The sequence below is a fragment of the Microcaecilia unicolor genome, chromosome 11, assembly GCF_901765095.1.
Source record: "Microcaecilia unicolor chromosome 11, aMicUni1.1, whole genome shotgun sequence".
Taxonomy (NCBI): Eukaryota; Metazoa; Chordata; class Amphibia; order Gymnophiona; family Siphonopidae; genus Microcaecilia; species Microcaecilia unicolor.
In genome coordinates, this window is record NC_044041.1 from 31,507,694 (window position 1) to 31,533,266 (window position 25,573).

The 25,573-nt window shown below is 43.1% G+C and overlaps 1 protein-coding gene across 1 annotated transcript in view; it reads left to right on the forward strand.

The window, feature by feature from the left end:
* Positions 1-21,411: 21,411 nt before the first annotated feature.
* HECTD4 (HECT domain E3 ubiquitin protein ligase 4) overlaps positions 21,412-25,573 on the forward strand; it is a 467,625-nt gene continuing 463,463 nt past the window's right edge. The window contains 1 exon segment of the mRNA XM_030218637.1: positions 21,412-21,948. Within this exon segment, the coding sequence (XP_030074497.1) occupies positions 21,799-21,948 (150 nt within the window). The 5' untranslated portion in view covers positions 21,412-21,798.

Sequence of the window (25,573 nt, forward strand, 5' to 3'; positions counted from 1 at the left end):
ATCTATTGGTGCATTTAAACTAAATAATATTTTACAGCCTTTCTTAGACCACAATAATGATGTGAGAGAGAAAAGAATTAGAGAAGATAAAAAAAAAAAAGAATAATCTCATAGGTTAACCAGTGCTTCATTACTTTTCACTTCACTTTCTTTATCTCTATAAACACTTTTAGCTGTTCCAGTGAAAAGAATGTATATTTTGTTTGAGCCAGCTTGACCACGCATTTGCATGGATATGCAAGGAAAAAGGAAGCTCCAATATCAATTGTATTTTGTTTTAAAGAAAGAAATTGCTTCCTTTTTTGCTGAGTTGACTTAGTAACATCAGGGTATACCCAAACCTTAGCACCATAAAATTGGGACTTAAGGTTTTTAAAGTAGAGTCTTAAAATAGTATTATAATCTTGTTCAAAAACGAGCGATACAATGACTTTAGCTCTGTTCACTATTATGTCCGAGGATTGTTCTAAAATATCAGAGATATTTTGCAAATCAAGATTATCTTTAACAGGACCTTGACCCCCATTTCTAACAGGAATGTAGTAAATCTTGTTTAGCGGAGGTATAGCCTCTGAAGGAATATTCAAAACTTCCATCAAGTATTTCCGAAAGCCTGTGCATATTTTGTCCTTTCCTATGCCTTGATTTCTGCTCTCTGATCAGGCCTTCCCTCCTGGTCCTGCAGCAACTAAGTAGCACTGTGGAGGACAACAAGGAAAAGGCAGGAGTAGGGAGCTCAAACTGGAACTCCCTGGTCCAGCATCTCCTCTCTTGTCTGCCTCCTCCCCCTCAAGAGGGGAAGGAAGGGCTGGAATGGATACAGACCTGGAGTCTGTGATACTCATCTGGTAGGGGTGGAGCGAGGAGTTGCCCAGAGCTCCAGTCCGGTGAGAATGGCTTGTGAAGAGGCTGAATGCTTGAGAGAGAGCAGTGTGTAAGGTGGTGAATGTTGGGAGAGGTAAGGAAGTGTGTGAATACTTGGAAGAGGAGAGAACAAGATGCCAACTCCTTATTATGCTCCATTGCTCTTGCCAGTGGGGGTTGAGAAAGGATGGGAAGGACAAGCCAGTTCATATCAGGAAGTGGGGGTGGGGAGCAGATTGAGCATACCAGGGATCATGGCATGGGGTTTGTGGGGAGAGGACCAACCCTAGGATAGGAGGACAGGATAGAAGGGAGGGGTAGGTTATACAGGTGAATAGGGTTACCATATTTGAGAGAGAAAAAAAAAGCAACAACAACAAAATAAAAATGGTTTCTACCTTTACTAAATAAAAAATTTATTGTAGCAAATATGTAAATGGATTTTGGTTAATGAACACACATCAAACAGAGGCTGACTTACAGTACAGCAGCAGATCAGTTTTTCAAAAACTTATAGATTTGAGTTTGACTGAGTCTGAACCCAAGCGTACTTAGCAGAATAGTAGATATGCCTCAACAACTTTGGCTGGCTTCTGAGATACATGTGAAACTCTTTGCATGACATATGCTTACAATTGTGCTACATGAACAAAATTTATTTGACAGATTCAACCACCATAGTAACATAGTAGATGACGGCAGAAAAAGACCTGCACGGTCCATCCAGTCTGCCCAACAAGATAACTCATATGTGCTACTTTTTGTGTATTCCTTCCCTTGATTTGTATCTGTCTTTTTCAGGGCACAGACCGTAGAAGTCTGCCCAGCACTAGCCCCGCCTCCCACCACCGGCTCTGCCATCCAATCTCTGCTAAGGGAAACAGAGAGGAAATGAGCAATGCTTTTCTCTCTCTTTAGCACCCCCATGTGTCCAGACTGACAGGCCAGAGATGGTTTCTCTCATTATGTGGGTAGGTGTGTTGGTCATAGGCACATGAAAGAAAAAGAGGATATTTTCCTCAAAATTAAAAAAGAAAAAAAACCCTGTAGGACACTGGGGGGCGGGGATAGTGCTGGGCAGACTTATACGGTCTGTGCCCTGAAAAAGACAGGTACAAATCAAGGTAAGGTATACACAAAATGTGGCACATATGAGTTATCTTGTTGGGCAGACTGGATGGACCGTGCAGGTCTTTTTCTGCCATCATCTACTATGTTACTATGCATATCACTTAGTGACATATCTGAAGAAACCCAAAAGGAAGATATGTCCTCTTAAAAAAAGGAATGACAACCCTACAGAAGAGGGGGAAGGAGCCTGGACTAAGGTAGAAAGATCCCTGGGAAAGGGATAGGGTGATGGAGGGGGAGATGGGGAATTTGGTATTTGCAAGAAGGAAAGAGAGAATGGCTAGTGAATGTGGAGAAAAAGAGGACTGGAAAATGGGAACAGAGAGAGAGAAAAAAAATTACTAATATTTATTTATTTATTTACAGAGGTGGATGCATAGAACAGCCTCCAGTGAGAGGTGTTGGAGACAAGAATAGTATCGGAATTCAAAAACATGTGGGATAAGTACTGAGGGGAGAGTACAGGATTGTAGACACTGGGTTGTTGGTGTGGATAGGCAGCCCCCCCCCCCATGTATAGTCTTTATCTACCATCATGTTTGTTTTATTTATTTAAAACAACCATCAATTCAATTACAATTTCTATAAGCAGTGTACAATTCAACCAACATATATCTGAAAACAAACACGAAAGATAAAGAGTGCAAGTAAAACAAAAGTAACTGTATTTCACAGTAAGTGGTTTTTAATAATTCCAATCTGGTCTGCTTACAGTATTCATAAAAGTGAGGGGAGAATAAGAAATTGGACTAGAGAAGGGCAGGTGTGGTCCCTCGCCACAAAAGTGGAAGTAAGGAGGAAGTTGGGAACTACACGCCAGTTAGTCTTACCTAAGTGTAAATTAATGGAAACGCTTCTAAAACAGGGGATAAAGACGTTTCTGGAGTCAAATGGATTGCAGGACCCTAGGCAGCATGGTTTTACTGCTGATTAAGGCTGTCTCACTATACTTGGCCCAGCCCAACAGACTGAAGAAAAATAACTGAAGCTACTGACACCGTTTCAGAAAACAATTCGATATCAGAAGATTTTCGGCTCTCTATTCCCTGTACTTGGAGTTACAACATGGAACTCTTTACCTATTGCTATTACAACAGATGTTAGCTTCCAGAAGAAGCTAAAAACCTTTCTCTTCCCAAAGACTGCTTCATAACAATCCTTGATGACTTCTGCCTCCTCCTGTCAGCTATTAGACTTTCCTATAATGCTTTTTGGTCTCATGCATTACTCTAACAGTCTTTGATTTTGTCTCATACATCACTGTAACAGTTTCTGCCTTTAGCACACCTAGAAAGAAAAATGCACTGAAACACAGAAAGGGGATATTAGTAGTATACAAGAATTGATATGATTTGATACTAGAGGAAGGTTTTGTCAGACTAATCTGCCCAACTTCTATGACTGGGTGACCAAACAGTTGGATTTAGGGGGAGCACTAGATGTGGTTTACTTCGATTTCAGTAAAGCCTTTGATATGGTTCCACGTAGGCTTGACTGAATGCCCTCAGTCTGGACCGAAAAGTCACTAACTGGATTAGAAACTGGTGAAGTAGAAAAAGACAGAGCAGGGGCATAGCCAGACACCCAATTTTGGGTGGGCCTGGGCCCAAGATGGGTGGGCAGAAGAACCTCGCCCCGTCCCACAGGTGATTTGGTCTCGCCTTCTCTCGCCTGCATGCCATATGGTCTCTCAAACATCCCCCCCCTCCCGTATACCTTTTAAATAACAGATTTTCACCAGCAGCGAGCAGCAACTAATACACACTGCTCATGTTGGCCCCACATCCTTCCCTCTGTTGCAACTACCTGTTTCCGCCTAGGCAGAAATACATCAGAGGGAAGGCTGTGGGGCCGGTGCGAGCAGTGTGTATATCACTGCTCACTGCAGGCGAAGATCTTCTACTTACAAGGTATGTAGGAGGGACACTTGTTGGGGGTTTTCGGCTGGTTGGGCTTGGGGATCCCTGCCAGCCACATCATAGGTATGTTGCTACTGGGTGGGCCTGAACCCAAAATGGGTGGGCCTGGGTCCACCCAAGCCCACCCCTGGCTACGCCACTGAGACAGAGAGTGGTGGTAAATGGAGTTCAGTCTGAGGAAAAGGATGTTACCAGTGGTGTATCACAAAGATCAATCCTTGGCCTGGCTCTTTTTAACATCTTTGTGAGTGATAGATGGATTGGGGAAGTGGATTAGGTGTGGTATTATATATTTTACTATAGATTTTGTGAGGGGGTGGAGGGTTATCTTGCTCCTATTTGTGGAAACGTTATGGGGTCATAAGAGTACAGGTCTTACTGTCATCTTGACTCATTATATTAATGTTTCTTTCATGACTCACTTGAATAGGTTAGGAAGGTTTGGGATTGGGAAGTTCTTGTTGAACAAAGGAAACTTGACTCCTAAGTTGATTTTATTTATTTCTTTTAAAAATGTCACTAACAATAATTTAAATAACATCTTTGTGAGTAATATTGCGGAAAGGCTGTTGGGTAAGATTTGCTTATTTGCGGATAATACAAAACTCTGTAATAGGGTAGATACCCCTGATGGTGTGGAAAGCATGAGGAGGTATCTAGCAAAGCTAGAAAAATAGTCCAGCAATTGGCAACTAAGATTTAATGCTAAAAAATGCAGGGTCATGCACATGAGCTACAGAAACCCGAGGGAGCAGTACCATTTAGGAGGAGAAGTACCTCTATGCTCAAAAGAAGGGGTGATAGTTTCTGACAATCTTAAGGTGGCCAAACAGGTAGAAAGGGTGACGGCCAAAGACAGAAAGATGCTTGGGTGCATAAGAAGAGGAATGGCCAGCAGGAAAAAGGAGGTGATAGTGCCTCTGTATAAGTCTCTGGTGAGGCCCCATTTAGACCACACCTTCAAAATAATATAACCAGGATGGAGTCGGTCCTTATATATACTTTGGAAGAAAGATGAGAGAGAAGAGATATCTTCATGGCATAAATGCACAGGAGGCAGGTCTCTTTCAACTGAAAGGAAGCTCTGGAATGAGAGGGCATAAGATGAAGTTGAGGGGGGAGGAGGGAGGGGTAAAACCCTTGTGTGTGGTAAATAACAGAAAAAAAGGCGTCAAGTGTGTTTTGACTAATTTGAAGAATAAGTATTTCTAGTCTTTGGATGTAAATATGGACAATGTACGCGCTCAGTTGAATGTGGGGAAGCAGTGTAGTGTTGGGATGTTATGAATCATTTTTGTTCTATACACCAATGACTCAATAAAGATATAAAAAAAAAGATGAAGTTGAAGGAGGATAGATTGAAAAGTAATCTAAGGAAATACTTCTTTATGGAAAGGATGGTGAATGTGTGGAACAACTTCCTAGTGGAGGTGGTGGAGACAAGGATTGTATCTGAATTCAATAAATCAAAGGACAGAAATGTCGGATCTCTTAGGGGGAGGAATAGATAGATTATATGGATGGGCAGACTGGATAGGCCATATGTCCTTTATCTGTCAACATTTTATATGTTTATAAAACCTGTCATCCTCAGTCTATTTAAAGTAAACTGCTACACGAAGGTTTGCCTTATCTAAGTGCTTCATAGGCAGTGGTACAGGGTAGGCTACAGGGGCCATGGTCCTACCAAATGTTTTGTACCACCCAGCATCGGGGGGGGGGGGGGGGGGGGGGTTCAGGGACAGTGCTTGGTTTGATCTACCACAAGATTCCTCAGACTTGTGGTACATCAAACCAAACTGCACAATCCTCATATCTGCGCCCTCTCATCGACAGAGGATGAGCAACGCTTTTTAACCTGTGTGCTTCGCTTTGATTGTACCACAGAAAAACAGTATATTAAAACCCATTACCTCCCCTCCCCCCAAGCAAAAATATGCTCCACTGCTCCTCAAGTGTGTTAGTCTCGAACTTGTCATGCTTCTATGAGAATGCTAGATAAGGGAGAGGGAAAAGACAAGAAGAGAGGATATTAGATAGATGGAGAGGGAGAAAAGGGGTAAGGGGGAGAGGGAACCATGGATTTGGGGAAGGGAGATGGCTATAATTCCTGGGAGAAAATAGAGGAGAAAGGGGATGAGAAGCTGAGAAAAGAGAACAAGCTTCTTAGATGACTTATCCAGAAATCTGATAACCTTATTCTACCTCCCATCTTCCTACTGACAGGGTGAAAGCAACATCTCTTACCTGTGTACATTTCTGCCAGGTTCATTCTGACATTTTAATGCATGGAGCTCTGTAATTTTACAGAATCTCTTTGCCCTATGTGTTAAAACATCAGCTGAAACCTATAGAAGGTAAGGGGAGGGGGGTAAAGGGATTTAATATACCGCCTTTCTGTGGTACAATCAAAGCGATGCACACAGGTTTAAAAAATGCTGCTCATCTCCTGTTGATTAGAGAGAGAGCAGAGATGAGGCTTGTGCAGTTTGGTCTAGCATACCACAAGTCTAAGGAAACTTGAATTTGTGCCACAAAATAATACAAATTTGAGCAGTACTTCTCCAAGGCCCAGACTGGCTACAGTAGTGGCAGCTCTCCTCCAGCCTGGGATGGCTCTGCTTGGACCGGCATCAAGCAGAAGTTGTTACAAAATCAGCTGCCCAGGCATTTTTCACCCAAGTTATGAGCATTTGCTGACCTCAGAAGTACAATGTCTCACTTTAAACCCTGAATGAAACAGTTACCGTTTGTTTTCTTAGTGACAGTGTGAAATTTGGTTTGAGTTGGACAGGATGGATTTGACAAACATCACCTTAAATATTCAGACACGGTAGAAAATTAAGGAAAGATGCTTTGAGGCTCAAAGCACATAGACATATAAAGTTACTATGGAACTTTGTAAGTCTATGTACTTTGAAAGTAAGACCCTTTACCATGCATTTAATTAATGTAGTTAATTCTGAGTCTAGTTTATTAAATATTCAGTTATATCCAAACTTTTTCTGGTCCTTTGTCAAGGTTGCTCTTTTCATGTCAGTGCTCAAATAAATGTGCTCACACTCAGAAATATTGCTGAATAAAGTAATTTTTTGTTGTAAGAAAATGTCACTTCAGCTGTTTAGGGATACTTATCTCAACCATGCTAAGAAAACTACTGAAGTAACACTCGTAACTACTAAGTGGAGGTCATTAGGAAAGTTGGGTACATATTGTTTATACTAGTCTGGTTCCATTTTTCTTTTCCACAGAAATATGAGGTAACTGCGCAGCGCAAGGCAGCCCAGAAGGCCGTGGACTCTCAACTCCTGCCTCTCATCAAGAAAGTGGCCCAGCTTTGTGGTTACCTGCGTTCTTCATTATCCCTTTCCAATGGAATTTATCCTCATAAACTAGTATTCTGAAAGGTTTTAGTTTTGTAAAAAACAAAACAAAGTAATTCAAAACGTTGAGAAGCTGGCATTTTTGAACTTTACTTTTAGTGCCACTGTTTTAATTAGGATAAATGCATATTTTATCCCTACGTTTGACTACATTCATCAAGTGAGTGCATTGCTGTTCAGCTTATGCCAGTGGTTCTCAAACTTTTTCAGTTCATGGCACCCTTTGTGTCTGAACAAGTTTTCGCAGCACCGCCCCCCCCCCCAACTTCTGCCCCCCCGCCACGCAGGTCTCCATCTTTTTATTTGCACAAATATATCAGTGCTAGGGTGTCCCTTTAGCCAGCCCCTCCAAATAACACACTGATTAAAATTTATAACAAATTACTATTCTACCTATGAAAAGTTATTCCATTATTATAATTCCTTTTTTTACATCTATATGCTGCACAAGCCAGCATGTTTAAAAATATAAGCGAGATTAAATAAAAAATGCTACTAACAATAAATAAGGACAGCCTCGGATGCAGCAGCTCATAGGTTTGCTTGCAGTTCAGCCCTGAGAGCCAGTGGGTCCAACTCCCCTTCTCCTAGGGTTTTAAATCACTCCAAACTGTAAGTATGCAAATTGTTATGATTGTGGTCATAACCCTTCTCAAACTTACCTTTTTCCTGGTGGTCAGCTTAGCTGGCTTCTGTTTCGTTTGTCTATCCTGTCTGAGCTGTCTCTCTCTCTCTGTGCTGGCAGCTTCCAGCAGCATGACTCTAATTGTCTCACTTTACTACAGCTGTGTGTGTGGACTGAGTTGCTCTACCTGTCTTTGGGTGTACTGGCTTCAAGTGCTTCACTGTGCTGCATTGGTGTGGGTTGGGCCTCTATGGGTTTCAGTGTGCTACCTGGGTTTAGGGAGTGTGACATCATCAGGGAGGGCCTTGATAAGGAAGTGGTGTTCTTTCCTTCAGAGCCTTTGCAATGGTTGTGTTTGCTTTAGGTAGGGTGGTGCAGTGTGCACTTCTGACTTTGTGTCTAGTTTCCCTGCTTGCTTTTGCTAAGGTCCAGGTTAGTGTTAGTGCAGTGTGCACTGGTGTTTGTGTTTTTAGCTTTCCTGCTTTTCCCTTGTGGTTCCCCTGCTTTTCCCTCTTGGTTTTGGAAGCACCTTGATAGTTTTGTGTCTAGTTTGCTAGGGTAGTGCTTAGGAAGCACCTTGATAGTTTGTGTCTAGCTTGCTGGAGTAGGGCTTAGGAAGCTTGTTAGTTTTGTGTTTAGCTTGTTAGTATAGGGCTTAGGAAGTCCTTTTGTTAGTGTAGGCCTAGGAGTGCCCTGGTTAGTCCAGTTCCTTGGAGCACTGCTGTCTCTTCTGTTTCCAGTCCTGGTCCTTGTGTCATCCGGTATCCGGTAAGTCCTGCCGGCCACTCGAACCCAAGGGCTCAACCCTTGGGGGGGGGGGGTGGCCAAGTGCAGGTGAAGCTGTACGGACCAGTCCAGTGTGCTCCAGTCCAGTGTGTTCTGGTACGGTGTGTGTTCCAGTCTGGTGTGCTCCACTCCAGTGTGTTCCAGTCCAGTGTGGGTTCCAGTCCTGTGTCCTCCAGTCCGGGGGATTGCAGTCCCGTGTTCCAGTCCTGTGTCCTCCAGTCCGGGAGATTCCAGTCTGTGTGTTCCGGCTCGCTGGGCGGTGCCTGCAGTCCCTGCCAGTGTGCTTGCCCAGCGTTGGTGGGTGGGTTTTGCCTGCTGCTGTTGCTCCTCGGCAGCAGCCCAAGGGCTCACGTTTGCTCCAGAGCCCGGCCCTGCGGGCTCTGAACCTGAGAACCTGACACAAATACACATGCAGATCACTATTCCAGTCAATGTTTTTTTTTTTTTTTTTATCATTTATCATTTTTATTAGTTTTTTCAATGCACTTAAACAGATACAAATCTGATAAGTAAAATACAGCCATAGAAACAATATTATTACATAACCAATTCATATCCATACCTAATACTGGCTTCATTAGACCTCAATACAATGAGGGGGGTTAGGAATTGGTGAAGACTTAATAAATTTCAGTTTTAACTTGAAGAAAATATGGCACCTTACTTCTCATTTACTGTTTTCTCTCTCTCGTTGTTTTGAGTCTAGAAAAGACTGGAGCTGATCAGGCATATAAAAAACATATTTTAACTGATTTAACCTTACAATACATTTACATGGATATGCCAAGAGGAAGGATCCACCTAATTCTATTGTCTTTAACTTCATTGACAGAAACATTTTCCTTCTTTGTTGAGTAACTTTTGTCACGTCAGGATAGAGCCAAATTTTTTCTCCTCCGAAAACATGGTTCGCTGATTTAAAGTATAATCTCATTATTGAGTTTAAATCTTGCTGAAACACAAAGGAAACTATCAGCGTCGCCCTTTCAGTGACATTGTCCAAAGTCTGTTCCAATATAGCAGTAATATTATCCACATTTATTTCGTTACCATTTCTTTCTCCATCTGCTTTTTTAATTGTATTAGGTATAAAGTAGATTTTGTTTAAGAGTGGAGTTATCTCTTGGGGATAATTCAGATTTTCCCTCAAAAATCTAATAAACATTTCTACTGGGGGAACCCCAAAAAGTTTAGGAAAATTAAGCAGGCGGAGATTTAATCTCCTATTATAGTTCTCTATTTGTTCAACTTTTCTTCTTATTTCTGCATTGTCCTTTATTACTGCCACTTTAAATTCACTCAACTGCTTCATCTCCATTTGCAAAGACTCCGTTTTTTGTGAGAAATCCTGCTTCACTATTTCTATTAAATCCTTCAGTTCTTGGACTTTAGAGTTCACAATTTTAACCTCACCTGAGGATTGTTGTAAGGTTCTTTCCATATCAAGTAACTTCAGCCATATCTTCCCTAGGCTTACCTCCGATTCTATCCCCGAGGCCATAGATGGTAATGCTGAGCCGGTCACCCCACGAGGTTCACCAACATCCACCATTCTGGAGTCTGTTGGTTTCACTACCCGGCTCGCTGACAGAGCGGGGCACGGAGGTATTGAGAGCGGTGGGGGAGACAATGATGTTTCTCCTTCCAGCGGGGAGGCGCTTCACCGGCTCCACCCGCTAAGGAATCTGCCCCACTTACTGCAGGAGAAAGAGCGGGGAAGTAGCGCTCCAGCCCTGGTCTCACTGGCGTGGACGTCCCAGTAGGTGGGGGAGCTAGTCGGACAGTCCCTTTCCTTTTAGAATGAGGCATTTTCGATTCCAAGAAAAAAGGTTTTAGCGAGATGTGCTGGAGCGAACTTACAACATGTCCACTCTGGGCGCCATCTTAACCCCTTTCCAGTCAATGTTATTTCTTCCACATTTTCTTTTCTCACACTACTAATCCACTCCCCGCCTTTCAGGACTGGGTTAGTCTGTCCCTGCACCTCCCAATTAATCTCTACCCTGGACTACAACCACCCCAGCAGGGTTCCCAGGGGTCTACCCTGAGTAAAATGGGAATGGGCTACACCCAGGTGGTCTTCCTATAGGTAATTGGAGATGTTATTTCTTGGTTGGTAGATCTGCTTTCTAGTAATGAGATATATACCTTGTCATAAATATAAATTAATAACTATGTATGTTGATCACACTGATAAAATTATTGATTGTACTATTCTGCCAAGCAATAATAATATTAAGATAAGGAGTGTATATAAAATGTGGGAAAAAGCCTTAGTGAATCAGGAACTTAGTGGAATAAAACCTGTTTTAGATTGCCCTTTTTGTAATTTAATGCAAGATTTTACTAAAATCAGAGAAAAGAAATCCAAGCTGAACAAAAAAACACAGACTTAGTGTGAAAATCAGCATAGCGTATAGCAGCTATCTAATGTTTAACTGCATCCACTAGGGATTAATTAATTTTTGCTAGAGATTTGATGGAAAATATTGTTATTAAAAGTCAGCATTAAACAAAATGCTATGGCAATGTATATCAGCAAAATTCCAATATCTGTAATAAGCCGATAATAACAGTGAACTTTTGGATGATATTTAAATAAGACCCACAACCCACCCTACCTCTCCACCATCTAGAGATTTTAAAAGTGAATTATGTGGGACAGAGAAATGTGGCAAGAGAGAATAAAGTGTGAAGAAGGAAGTTCATGCAGTTCCATTTTAAAATGTTATGTACCCCTCCCCTAAATAAAACACCAAGATGTGTAAACAGTGAAAGAAAATAGTGGTGAAGTTATTCATACATTTTTCTTGCAGTGTTTGCTACTATGTTATATCTATCCTGTGCTCTCACTCTTTGGCCATTCTGTGCTAAAAATGACCTTTGCAGTACCTGACAGAGGATATTCTGCATTGCAAATCAAATAAAATAGCATTTCAAGCCTCTTTGTGTCAACTATACTGGAATGCTCTCAGGCACATAAATATACCATAAAAACCTAGCATTCCAGACTCTTCCAGAAACAAACAAAACACTCTCTAATTTCAGGATTATTTTGTCCAGAAGCGTATCTGTCTCTGGGGCCCTTTTACTATGTCACACTAAAAAGTGGCCCACGCTATTTTTAGTGCATGGGTTTCCTGCATGACAAAGCCACTTTTAGTGTGGTTGTAAAATGGTTGCAATTTTTACAAAAATGAATGACCATACACTCATTTCACAATTAGCATATGGGCATTAGTGCGTGAGTCCTTATCAACACCTACTTACTAGGAGTTAAGAGCTCCTGCACTAACAGGCAGCTTGCGGTGATTTGCTGATTAGTACAGGGCACACCTACTCTCTGCCCCTAAACATGCGCTGATTCCAGATCTACCATGGGACGCGTAGATACATTCTGCCATAGTGCTTTTTCGTGTGTGGCAAGCACACATTAGTGCTTACCGCCACTTAGTAAAAGGGCCCTTCTGTATTTTGAAACGGTTCTAGATTGGACCCAGGCTGTAGCATTGCTCAGACATATTGTCTGATGAACAGACAAAAAAAATGCTTGTATGGCTATATTTAAATGTTGCTGTAATAAGTCTAGGGTAACAAATAAAAGAAGGCAACAGTGATCAATATCAGGGTGAGGAATTGTCCTGCTATATACAGGGCAGTCCTACCCTAAGTAAACACGCACACAATATCCCATTTTGCAATCTGGCTATTTATGGAAAAAGATATTTGTTTTAAATTTGTAAAAAGGGGGTGCAGGTGATATGTGTTGCATCATCATTTCCCTACTGAAGGGTTCTTAACCTTTTTTTGGTTCCCGCACCCCCTTCAGCTGATCAATTAAATCCTTGCACCCTCTTTCTGAACCAGGTGTCCACTAGTGACTACTGGCAGCTACATGTGTCACTGTTAGCTGCTAACAGTGCTTAACTGCTAGCCTGTTGCTAAAATTACAATAGTACACAGTTATACTACCAAATAAGTCACACTTAAAGATATAATACTACATAACTTGTACATAATGTTAATTTCCAACATTTTTTATTAATGACACTTCAATAAAGTACAAACTTGACCATATGCATACAACTTCATTGGTACAGATGTTCATAAAGAAACTTTTTTGTTAAGTTAATACAGAGTGCCAAACATTTATCTCATTTTATCCCCCTTCCCCTTCTTGATAGGAAGGATGTCCCCATGTTGTGTACACTGTGCTTTAGTGTTAACTGAATATAGAATTCTCATACAGATGATGGATTTGAACCTCAGGCAAATATTTGAAGTTTTCGTACAATCAATACAAGAGGCTCCATACAATCAACAATTGTGTGGCAATGATCTTTATCTGCTCACTATTAGATGGATAGTATATAATCAATATATCCTGATACCTACGAAATTGTATTTTATATAATCTTTAAACTTTCATTTAGTAAGTTTATTGCGACTCTATGATTAAACAAACAGGAGGTCTAATAGCCAGTTATTCTTCAGTCTATGCGTTGTGCTGTTTCTACCTGTATGCCGTCAAATTACATTCAATTTGAGTATGCATCAACCTTTAGCCTTATTGATTATGACAGCAATGATTGTCAACCTTAATGAACGTGATATGCTGCGCGCAGCTTAATGTTCTCATCATCCAATTAGACCAATATTCAAAGGAACTTTATTAACAAATTAGCAAACTAACACTCCTTGCAATGCTCTTACCCCCCCCCCCTATCCCTTTATCCCCCCCCCCCTTTATCCCCTCCCTCATAGATTCTCCTCGAATGTGTGCTTCTAAAAATAAGGTCATACATAAGAATTCTCGACTGCTTCTCAGTTATAATGTATTAAGTATAAGACTCCGTCCTTTTTGAGTTAATATATCTAACAATGGCCCCCAAAGCTTTAGAAACCGTGCCTTGCGGCGGCATGAACCTTTAGCCTCCCTTGCTTCCCATGTCATCAGTTGATGTGTCTGGTTTCGCCAATGCCAATAGTCTGGAGGTTTATCTGAAGTCCAAGATTGTAATATGCATTTTTTTGCTACCAGACATAACTTTCGACATAGAAGTGTCTCATCTGCTGTTAAACCCCGGAATGCACCTGGGCAATCCAATAGCAACTGCTGAGGAGTACCTACTATTCTACGCGATATCAGTGAAATCATAAAATGTACTATCTTCCGCCAATAGCTCTGGATCTTTAAACATTCCCAAAATGCGTGGTAAAAAGTGTTCTCCACAAGATTACATTTCAAGCATTTTGGTGTAAGGATTCCTCCCATTCGGGACAATTGAGCTTGTGTGATATAGGCTCTGTGTAACACCCTGAATGCACATTCTCTATAATTAGCTCCACTTACCAGCCGGGGAATACTTTTTATGTAGGCTTCAACATCCCAGTTAGATAAGTCTTCTCCTATATCTGCCTCCCACCGTTGACGGAGCTGAGTCAACCCCTCTCGCGGTGTCAGGGTCCACAATGTCCTCTGTAGCTGCGAGATTGATGGGGCTTCTTCAGAGATATCATCAAAAAATTTTTGGATTTTCTCCCCTAAATGAAGTTTTAACGCCTCTTTATCCAGGGATTGAATGTAATGCTTCATCTGCTTATAGCTAAAAATATACCTCCAATTTCCCTCTAAAGTGAGTTGTCTTAGGGACTTCAAGTTTCCTTCTCCATCTATTAATGTTTCTAAACGTTTAAGACCTTTTTCCTCCCATTGTATAAAGACCGGATTTTCCAGCCCTGGTGGGAACATCGGGTTTCCCCTTATAGACAACAATTCAGATATATTCGGGTTGCCTCCCAGCTTCTTTGCCAAGCCTCTCCACGCTGCTTGTAGAGGCACTAAAAGTATACAGTGTTTCAACCTTTGTGGCAGTGAAGTGTTTTCTATATGTAATAAGGTGATCAAATCGTAGGGGCTAAAGTAAGCTTTCTCCAACTCCAGAGGTGTATGTGTATGTGAAGAGAAAACCCAATCTCTCACCACCCGCATCAAACTAGCAAGGTTGTAATATTGCAAATTAGGGAGGCCCAATCCTCCGTGCCGCCAGGCTCCCAGCAAAAAATGCATCTTGAGCTTAGCTTTCTTTTTTGCCCAACAGAACCGTCCCACTAATTGATAGAATTGTTTAATATCTTTTTGAAATAATTTCAGCGGCAAAATCTGCAGGACATATAACCACCTGGGTAGAATTACCATTCGAATAAGGCTAATCCGACCTATCAATGGCAAAGGTAGGGCCCTCCAAGCGTCCAACTGTTGCGCAGTATGATTAAGCAACCGAGTGACATTCAGCTTGTATATATCCTCTATCCGCTCTGTCAGAAGAACTCCCAAGTACCGAAATGAGCCCTCTGCCCACCTCAAAGGAAAGTTGTCTCTCCAAAAAAGTCGGGTAGTCATAGGGATAGCCAGAGCTTCCGATTTCTCTAGATTAAGCTTAAAACCGGAGTAATCTCCAAATTCTGCAAAAACTTCTAAAAGATCCGCAAGAGATCTGCGAGGACTAGTAAGAGTCATCAATAAATCGTCGGCAAATGCCGCGATCTTAAATTCCTCCTTTCCAATCGTTACTCCTCTAATAGTCCTATTTGAAATTACATCCCGGATTAAAGGATCTAGATAAAGAGCGAAGAGCAATGGTGACAGTGGGCACCCTTGTCTAGTTCCTCGACTTATCTCAAAGTTCTCTGACCAGGTTCCATTTATCAGGACTCGTGCTCGAGGAGAGGTATACAAGGCTTGAATTGCATGCACAAACCAACCTGAAAATCCATATTTAGTAAGGACAGAAAACAAAAAAGGCCATTCTACCCGATCAAACGCCTTTTCAGCGTCGAAACTGATCAATAATGCATGCTCTGCAGAGTTCTTTAACTTTTCCAGTGTCATCAAAATACTACGCAAATTTTTTGTAACCGAACGGCCTTGAACAAAGCCCACCTGTGCCTCGTGAACGAGATTTGGTAATACTCTGCCCAATCTATTGGCCAGTATTTTTGCACATAATTTTACCTCGAAATTTAACAGGGATATAGGTCGATAGGAAGATAATAACATTCCATCTCTGTTTGGTTTCGGTAATACTACTATCTGGGCTAAATTAAGGCCGCCCGGCAGTTCTCCTCTTGCCACCCATTCATTAAAGACCTTGGTCAGTGTGGGGACAATTTGATCACCCATCAATTTATAAAATTCGGGTTTAAAGCCATCTGCCCCAGGTGTCTTTCCTAATTTACTTTGACTGATTGCCCAAGTCACTTCGTCGCAATTTATAGGGTCATTTAAATATTGATTATCTGCTTGTGTGAGCAAGGGGGTTTCTATATTTTGTAAGTACATATCGCTTTGCAGATCTTGACTGCCTCCTGCTCTATAAAGTTGTTTGTAATAACTATGAAAGGCCTCCCTTATCTCTCCATCTGTATGTAGTACCTTCCCATCCTTATTTTTAACAGCCACTATATGCCTAGAAGCACATTGAGAGGCTATTACTCTAGCTAACAGTTTCCCCCCCTTACTGCCATGTTTATACAACTGAAACCGATAGTATACCTGCGATTTTACCGCCCTCTCGTGTATCAGGGAGTTCACCGCTGCCTGAACTGACATCCACTCTTTTCGCACCCCAGGGGACGGAGTCTTACCATATTGTTTCCTCAGTCTTATTAATTGTTGCTCCAAGTGCAGTAATTCTCGGTCCCGGGCTTTTTTATAGTGACTGACATAGCTAATAACCTCTCCTCTTAGGACTGCCTTGGCTGCTTCCCAAAATATCGCTGAGTCTTCCACTGATCCCTCATTAAGATGTCTGTATTCCTCCCATTTGGAAATAAGAAATTCCTGAAATTTAGAGTTTTTATAAAGATAACTGGGAAACGCCCAACCCCTATTTTTTTGCGCATTGCTATCTCCCACTTTCCACGTCATCCAAACTGTGGCATGATCTGAAATCACACACGGTCCAATAGTAGCGTCAGTGATGTCTGTAAAAGTCTGTCGTGATATCAGCAAGTAATCAATCCTTGACTGGGTTTGGTGGGCCCTGGATAGGTGGGTATACTCTCTATCTGTCGGGTGTAATGTGCGCCAGACATCTATAAGATCTAATGTATCACACATATCGGGCAGCCCTCTAGTACTGATTGTCCCCTTTTTCGGATGTGGATGGGATTTATCTATTTGCGGATCCCACGTCATATTAAAATCACCCCCTAACATCATGGGGAGTGGTGGCATCTTAGTGAGAGTTTGGAGAAGTCTTTTATAAAATTTAAGATCTAGCGTGTTTGGAGCGTATATGCTGCCTAAAGTTATCTGCCGCCTAGCAATGGTAGCGTTACAGAGGATAAAGCGCCCCTCTGAGTCTTTGTGCACATTTTGAATCTGGGATGCCACCCCTTTCCTGATAAGGATGGCTACTCCTCCTTTATTGCCTGTCGCAGATGAAGCAATACATTCCCCCACCCACCATTTAGCTAACTTTGTGTGTTCCTGATCACTGAGATGTGTTTCTTGCAAAAGGGCCACGTCTGCTCCTATTCTTTGGAGGTATTGCAAGATTTTAGATCTTTTAATAGGTGAATGTATGCCTCCCACATTCCATGTTACCAGCTTAATCATCTAATTTAAGAGAAGCAGTCATAATCAACCAATATTGAACCATATTAATTGAGAAGTGCCATCCCAGCCTTTGGCACCCCCCTTTCTTACCAAACACCTGTTTTAGTGGCAAAAACAAAAGATGCAGTCTGAAATACCAGTCACATTCAGCACCCTTATCTACACACATTCCTTTTGACCTCGCCATTTTACTTTGCGTTCTTTCTTTTCCTCTAAACCTTCCCCTAATCCCTCCCCCCTTCCTCTCCCCCCTCCCCCCTTTGCTTCCCCTGCTATACCCTCCCGGCATGTGCTTCCCTAGGGAAACCGTCACTTTTTAACGCTTACCCTTCTACTCTGCTATCATATAGTTCTTCATTCTCCTAATTCCCTTTATCCCCCCTCTGAACACTTCAGGTTCCTTATCTCTGCTCATTAAACAGGATCTCCACTTTAACATATTTTACTTTATATGTCTGAAATCTCCCTCAATAACTCACCCACAGTGCTCCCAAAACAGAATTCTTAACAGTGTCTATAACATAGGTGAACGTCCATCAGTAACTTTAACGATTTCTTCCTCGATCTTATAACTGTTCAAGTTATCTTTAACTTGTTCTTCCCCCATCCACACGTTGTGCTGCCTGAATTGTAATCCCATTAAGGAATATTAAGATGAATTTTTTATCAGATCTTTTTTAAGTCCTTGCTGGTTCATGCAGGCACTGTATCCGCTGGTGTGGAGGGCTCTAGTTGTTCCAGTCCGTCCACAAAGTTTTTTGCTTCCTTTTCGGACGTAAAGGATCTCATTTTGCCCTGATGCGTTATTCTCAAGGTAGCAGGGTATTGTAGAGTAAAACGAACTTTCAGATCAAAAAGTCTTGAACATACTGGTGAAAATGCCCTCCGTTTCGCTGCTATTCCCGCAGAATAATCTTGAAAACAGAGAACTTTTTTATTCTCATAAGTCAAGGAATTAGTGGACCGAGCTGCTTGCAGAATATACTGCTTGTGCATGAAGTTTAACACCCGGCATATTATCACCCGGGGTTTAGCAGTTTCCATCTGTCTGACTCCCAGTCGATGGGCACGCTCTATTCTTAGAGGGCCAAGTGTTACAGGGAACTCAATGTTGTCTGTCAGCCATTTTTCAAGGACTTTCTCCAACTGCTTTCCCCCCAGGGCTTCAGGCAGGCCCACCAGACGGATATTATTCCGTCTGGAGCGATTCTCCAAATCCTCCAGTTTGGATTCCAGGTCAGACACTTTTTTCTGTAAGTCCTGATGACTGTTTTCTACCTCCGCGATTCTTTCTTCCACCTCGCTAGTTTTATTCTGGAACGCCACACATTCTTTAGTTAAATCTTCCAATTTAACGTTTAACTGTTCCAGCTTTTGATCGAGCTTTTGATCCAGCGGAGCAAGGCGTCGGTCTAACAGATCTTCCATTACCACTGTCAGTTCGGATGTAATCTCCGCTACCCAAGCCGACGATACCGAGGAAGCAGTTTCGGGAGGGGACGCCGCCATCTTGTATTCCGGCGTCTTTCCCCGTTGTCGTTCTCTCTGGGCCGATTTCGCTGCCATGATCGGGGTTTCTGCCAGTCCAGTTCACCGGGTATTCTCACGTTGCTTTCTTCTTTATTTTTTCTGCGGTTTTGGGGAGATTGATTCTTTTGCAGACGCTAAACAGAGCAGGCAGGCAGCGGAGAGAAGATCACTCACGTCCTCTCTCCACCATAGCGTCACGTGACCCCCTGTACATAATGTTAAATAAAATGACCGTTTCCAAATGATGCATACTAGGAAACATTTTGTTCATAAGTATTGCAACAAGAATTTCAGTCATGAAGTCACAAGCTGTGTCTCGAAGATAAGATGGTTGCTGTTCACTCTTGACCAATGCTCGAAACCGTGGTTCAGTTTTCGACACATGCATATTATCACATGCTTTCAGCCTGATTCTGTTCTGGGCAAATACCTTTCAAAACTGTTCTTATAGCTGCCTTCACTCTGTCTAGAAAGTTTAAATAAATTGCCTCAGATTTCAAGGTCCTTCTTTGCAGCCTGTTTGACCTCTTAGGGAGCAATAGGGCAGGGGTTCTTAACTAGTGCTTCCTCTCTGTTGCTCCTTTCTTCCCCTTCCTTCTGCTTTGTCCAGGGTCTTCTTCATCTCTTTCTCTTTTCCCTCAGGTACCTCTCCATTTCCCCCGAATATATGTAAACCGCTTTGAATGTAGTTGCAAAAACCTCAGAAAAGTGGTATATCAAGTCCCATTTCCCTTTCTCCATCTTCCTTAAATTCCTCTCTTTCTTTCCTCTGCCAGGGATATCTTCACCTTTTTTCTACCTTGTTTTTATTGCTTTAACAAACAATGGAGTGGAGTGGAGGAGTGGCCTAGTGGTTAGAGCACAGGTCTTGCAATCCAGAGGTGGCCAGTTCAAATTCCACTGCTGGTGGGGGCAGTGCTGGGAGGAGATGAGTACAACACACAGTGCATTTACCTCCAGTGATGCTGCTGCACTTCCCAATCCTATTTCTCAACCCCCCCCCCCCCCCACCATGCAGTTGGGTGTCAGGATAAGCACCTTAGCTCATTTTCCACTGCTGTGGGACAAAGTCTTTTAAAGAGGGGATAAGCTGCCTCTGGAGGGATACCACCTTCAGGAGGAAGGGAGAGAGAAGGGTTAGGGGAAATGGAGATCTGGCTGACCAGCTAACATTCTCCTTGCCAGGAGGTCCAGATCTTAGTCCTGCAAACTGCCTTCTCTCAACTGGGAAAAGAATTGTCCCCTAAGTCTGCACCCTAATATGATATTTTATGCATGGGTTGCATGCCTACCATCTTCTGGAGACATAATATTGGAAAGCTGATCCTAAAGCAGACCAGGAGCGTAGGTAGACACCCAATGTTGGGTTGGGCCTGGGCCCAAGATGGGTGGGCAGAAGAACCCCACCCTGTCCCACAAGTGATTTGGTCTCGCCTTCTCTTGCCTGCATGCCAGATGGTCTCTGAAACATCCTTCCTCTCCTGTATACCGTTTAAATAGCAAATTTTAACTGGCAGCGAGCAGCAACTATATACATACTGCTCGCACTGGCCCCACAGCCTTCCCACTGATGCAGCTTCTTGTGTAATACATCAGAAAGGCTGTGGGGCTGGTGTGAGCAGTATGTATCAGTCACTGCTCACTGCAGGCGAATATCTGTTATTTACAAAGAATGCAGGAGGGATAGTTGTTGGCAGTTTTCAGCTGGTGGGGCTTGGGAATCCCTGCCAGCCACATCATAGGTGCGCTGCTACTAGGTGGGCCTGAGCCCAAAGTGGGTGGGACTGGGCCCACCCGTGCCCACCCTCAGCTATGCCACTAAAGCAGACCCTCTGAGATATCTGCAAACTAGTTGTTCTATGTCTCCATCTACTGATAGGAGTGAAGGCATAGCCTGAACAGACTATATGCTGGGGCCAGAAGTTATCATGAGTGGGTACTAGGCAGGGTTATCACTGGCCTGTGTCATGCTGCTGACTGGTTGGGCTTGACTCCAAAGTGGAGAGGGCCATGGCCCATCTGTGGCTGCACCCCTGGGCACACAACATAATGATAACCCCATGAGCCTGGCCAAAGAGGAAATCAAATGTATTCAAAATACTGATTTGACCATTTCTGTAAAGGACATACCATGTACATTTATAACATTGTAATGCTTCAATTAGCATACGTTTGTTGTGCTACAAGTACCAAAGGACTGCTGCATTATAAATGTATCTGTACTGGCTTGTTTCCCTGTAGACTAAATTTATAATGCTCGTAGTATTCTTAGGGGCTCATCTTCAAAGCACTTAGACTTACAAAGTTCCATAGGTTACTATGGAACTTTGAAAGTCTAAGTGCTTTTGAAAATAGCCTCTCTGTCTCACGTCTTGCAACCGGACGCAGGCCTCCCTCAGAAGAATCACTAATGATCTATATGTTAGAAATAGCTTTTGTTGTGATTTTGTTTTTGTTGTTTGGATTGGGGGGGGGGGGGGGGTTGCGGGCGCGCGGTGCATGCTGGGATGGCCCCGCCACCAATATGGCGTCGCACTGACAGTTGTGGGGAGCGTACAGTCCCCGGGTCTCTTCAGTTCATTAAAGGGAAAGCGGGGAGGGAGTCGCTGGCAGTGTTATTTTTTTTTGTAAAAGCCAGAGGTGGGGAATAAAAAGATAGGACACGGGGAAGAAGGTTTCCGTCCGAGCGGCCCGGGCTGTGGCCGGAGCTCGTCTTAGACGCCGAGAACAGTGTCTTTCCTGGCTCTGAATGAGTGACTGAGGGGGCGCAAACATGGGAGGAGGCTGAGCTTCAGCTCTGCCCCCCCGGGGACATTGTATTTTATTTTTTTGTTGTAATTACCTATTCCCTAGTTTATTTTCCCCTTCTGACGTCTGCTCTTCCACCCTTCCCCCCCCTCCCCTTGAGCGGCTTGTGTGTGTCCCGGGGAGGGAGCGATGGGCTCCTCAACGGCGGACTCGGCTCAGTGGCTGTCGGTGAAGGAAGAGACCATCTTCTTGCACGATGGACTGATCCGGGTCACGGACCTGGCCGATCTGCCCAGTGAGATCGGTGTGGCAGAGCCTGGGGAGGACACGGAGCTGGAGGTAAGTTCGCTTACGGGGGTGGGGTGGGGGTCACGCCTTGTGCTTTCCTGTTTTTATTTGTGGGGGGGGGGGGGGAGCCTGGGGGTGCAGGTGAAGGCTGTGAAACGATCCAGGTTATTGGGAGCAGGAGGTGAAGGATACGGAATTGTGCTTCTTTCAGGTTATCAAATGTAACGTTTATTTGGGAGGGGCCTGGCAGCATCACCCCTCGATGGCCCTTGTTAGGGATCCAGCCGTCACTTTGATTCTTCTGATTCCCCCACCCTTTTGTAGGAGGGTCGGGAATTACTGCGGCTCTGCAGGGTCAGGCAGGACAGGCCGCAGCCATCGATAAAACTGATAGGCGCAGAGATCAGGGTGTGACCGGAGGCATATCAGGTGCAGCTGCTTTAAAGCTCTTAATCGCGGTGGTAGAGAAAGTGTCCGATCACATGTAGGGATGTGAATGTATACATATTCCAGTGTTTGTCTAGCCTGCAGACAGGATGCAACGGCCATTCGCTGTGGCGTAAAAACGAGCTATCACAAGTTGTACACTGATTTGGGAAGATGTAGGCTCTCACCATCTTTCAGATATAGGAAAAAAAAGATGGAAGGTCGTTGCTGTGGATGAAATGTACTGAGCAAGATTACATTTTGTACTTGGATTAAATCCTTACTCTGATTACTATTCATTGGTTTCTCATTACAATACTAAAACTGCTTAAGAAAGGTCACTTGAGTATTGACTTCATAGCTGAGGTGCTCATGTGTATGGAGACTTTTTTTTTTTTAATGGAGAGAGGGTCCACAACTTCCACAAGAGAAGCAAGCACAAAACAACAGGGGTGGAGGTGGGGAGAACAATTCCAAATGACCAAGATAAACAAGGAGTAAGAGCGTCCAAAAAGTTTATTCGCCAAAGTAAACTGACCCCAAAGACTACATGGGCATTGTTTCGCAGAAAGCCTTCCTCAGGGGTCAATATGGTTCAGGTAAATCAGCAACGCAGAGAGTGTGAAAGCCGTAAAATACTCGAGCACAATAAACAGCATCTCTGCAGTCTAGTGTATTGTGCTTGAGTATTTTATGGTTTTCACACTCTGCGTTGCTGATTTACTGGAAACATATTGACTCCATGTACCAAAACATGGCCCATGTAGGGTCTTTTGGGTCAGTTTACTTTGGTGAATAAATGTTTTGGACGCTCTTAATCCTTATTTATTTTGGTCATTTGGAATTTTTCTCCCCACCTCCACCCCTATTGTTTTATGCTGACATTTTTTGAATCCCACAGTTGTGCTGTGGTATACTTTGTTAATAAAAAGTTAAATCCTATCGATCTTTTTGCCTGTTATTTGCCTATTCAGTTTTTGATCCTGCAGTTTCCTCCTGCTTCTAGTGCAGTCAGAACAGGGACCATAGGAGCCAAGTTCATTGTTGCAGAGCACCCCAGTATTGAGCACACTTTGCAGGGAGGGGTAATTTGTATTGTTTGACACCCCCAATCATTTTGAAATGTTGGTACCTATGACAGGGACTGGGATCTTTTAGGATAATCTTCATTGGGATTATTGCTGCTTCTTTTTTATGCTCATACTGACTGACTTCCTTCTTAGGTTAGTCATTGCAGAAAGGGTCCTTGGATGGGAGCTCTGTTGTCATGGGCTTTAAATTCAGCTACTAGGTGTTTCCGTTGATGTTACGACTCCTGCCAGTTCTCTTCTCCCTCTCTTCAAGGGACTGTGAATACTGCCTTGGCAACATCTCCAGTCCTAGACCAGGCAGTGTGAGTGGCAGATCTGAGCTGGCAATCCAAACCCAGAGCCCCCCCCCCCCCAATTGAACTACTGTGTTACTTATTGGAATTTTTTTTAATGAATAGAGGTTATGTCCATGATTCTAACTGTACACCCCCCCAAAAAAAAACAAAAAACTCTCCCATAACAAAACAGTATAAAATTATGTCAACATATTTTAGTGTTAACTGGTATCCAGACCATTGTAAACATTGATACTTATTTGACAATGCATGTGAAGTTACAGAATGGAGTAGCTGTGATCCATTTAGTGCTTGATTTTATCAATAGGATTTGCTTTCACATTGATCCCACTCTTAATCCAAATTCTTGTCTGCCATACTGCTATTAATCCCACCACCCCAGTGTGGCCCAGTCCTATTATAGTAGCAGAATGAGAGAAAAAAAAAAAAGTAAATCAGCTTTTGGGATTACTCACAGGTGGACTGATGATCAGAAGCAAATGTGGGCACTAGAGGCTATTAGCGCCATACTATCCCCTGCGTTTGCTTCCACCCCATGATCAGAGCCCACAAGCGTATGAAACAGTGTGCTTATGGGCTCTAACCGCAAGTAGTATGCAGATGCATGCATGCTAAACAGTTAATTTAATATCCTCCCCAATGCTTAGTGGGGAGTGTGCCAAACATTGGTGCTGCTCCCGTGGCAAACTGTTCGCCAGCTTGGAGCTGGCGTTAGTGTTTGCAGAACATTGGGGAAGAATGGGAAGCCTTATCCAGCATGCATTTGCATGCTTGCAGTCTTCTAACCCCAACCCCAGATAGCTTTCTCTGGTGGCCCAGTGGCCTTCTCCTCCATCTCCCCTCTCCCGGTCATGGGGGGGGGGGGGGGGCGGGGGCTGCAGCCCCTGTGTCACTGTCTGGGGGACCCAACAGAAAAAAGGGGGTGGAGAGTGCGAACCCCTCTCTGTTTTTCTTACTGTCTGGGGGGCCACCAGGACCTTAGCGATTGGGAGGTCTGGGGTCCCATGGACCTCTCCTGCGTTTGACAGGTCTGGGCTTTTGACAGCCCGGACATGTCAAGTGTGGCAGGATTTCAATCACGATCCTCCCACACTTTACCCCTATGATCAGAACTAATAACGTGCCTAAATTTGCATGCTATTAGCTCTGATCATAGGGGCGTTATAGCCCTGCGCTGTTCCAGTGCTATTTTTAGAGCGCTGTTTGGAGCTGCACGGGGCTTCTGATAATCGGCACAATGAAGACCTAATGAAAACTTGGTGTGCATTTTCATTTTGTTTTAGCGGTTATAATTTTGTTTACATTGCACAGAACAATATATGCCAATTTTGAAATAGTGTATACTAAAATTACACATTGTATTTGTTCAGACTGGAACCGGCTATCGCCGTAAACGGAACTATGTAAGCCACATTGAGCCTGCAAAAAGGTGGGAAAATGTGGGATACAAATGCAACAAATAAAAAAAATAAAATGAAAATGACAAGAAAAAATGAAATGAAAAATTTCCCTTTGTACATCTCAAATGAAAACTACTCCAAAGCAGCATCAAAATCAGCACGGCATCTCTAAGTTGGTGAAAAGCCAGAAGGCTACATACACATACATGATAGCACCAATATTTCTCTGTTACCTTCTTTCTGGGTATATAACAATGCATACACTGGCTGGATTTGTTTCTACATTTACCTTGTAATTAAAATATTGTTTTCTGAAGGTTGCTGTGGTGGCTATAAGAGTTCAGGCCCGAATGGCTTTGGGGACCATTAGATGTTGGTTTTGGGAGATGAGTAGTGGGAAAAGTGGTGAAAGTCAGACTTAAGGGGTGGGAGAAGGTAGATGGAGAGAGTGAACTACATGACT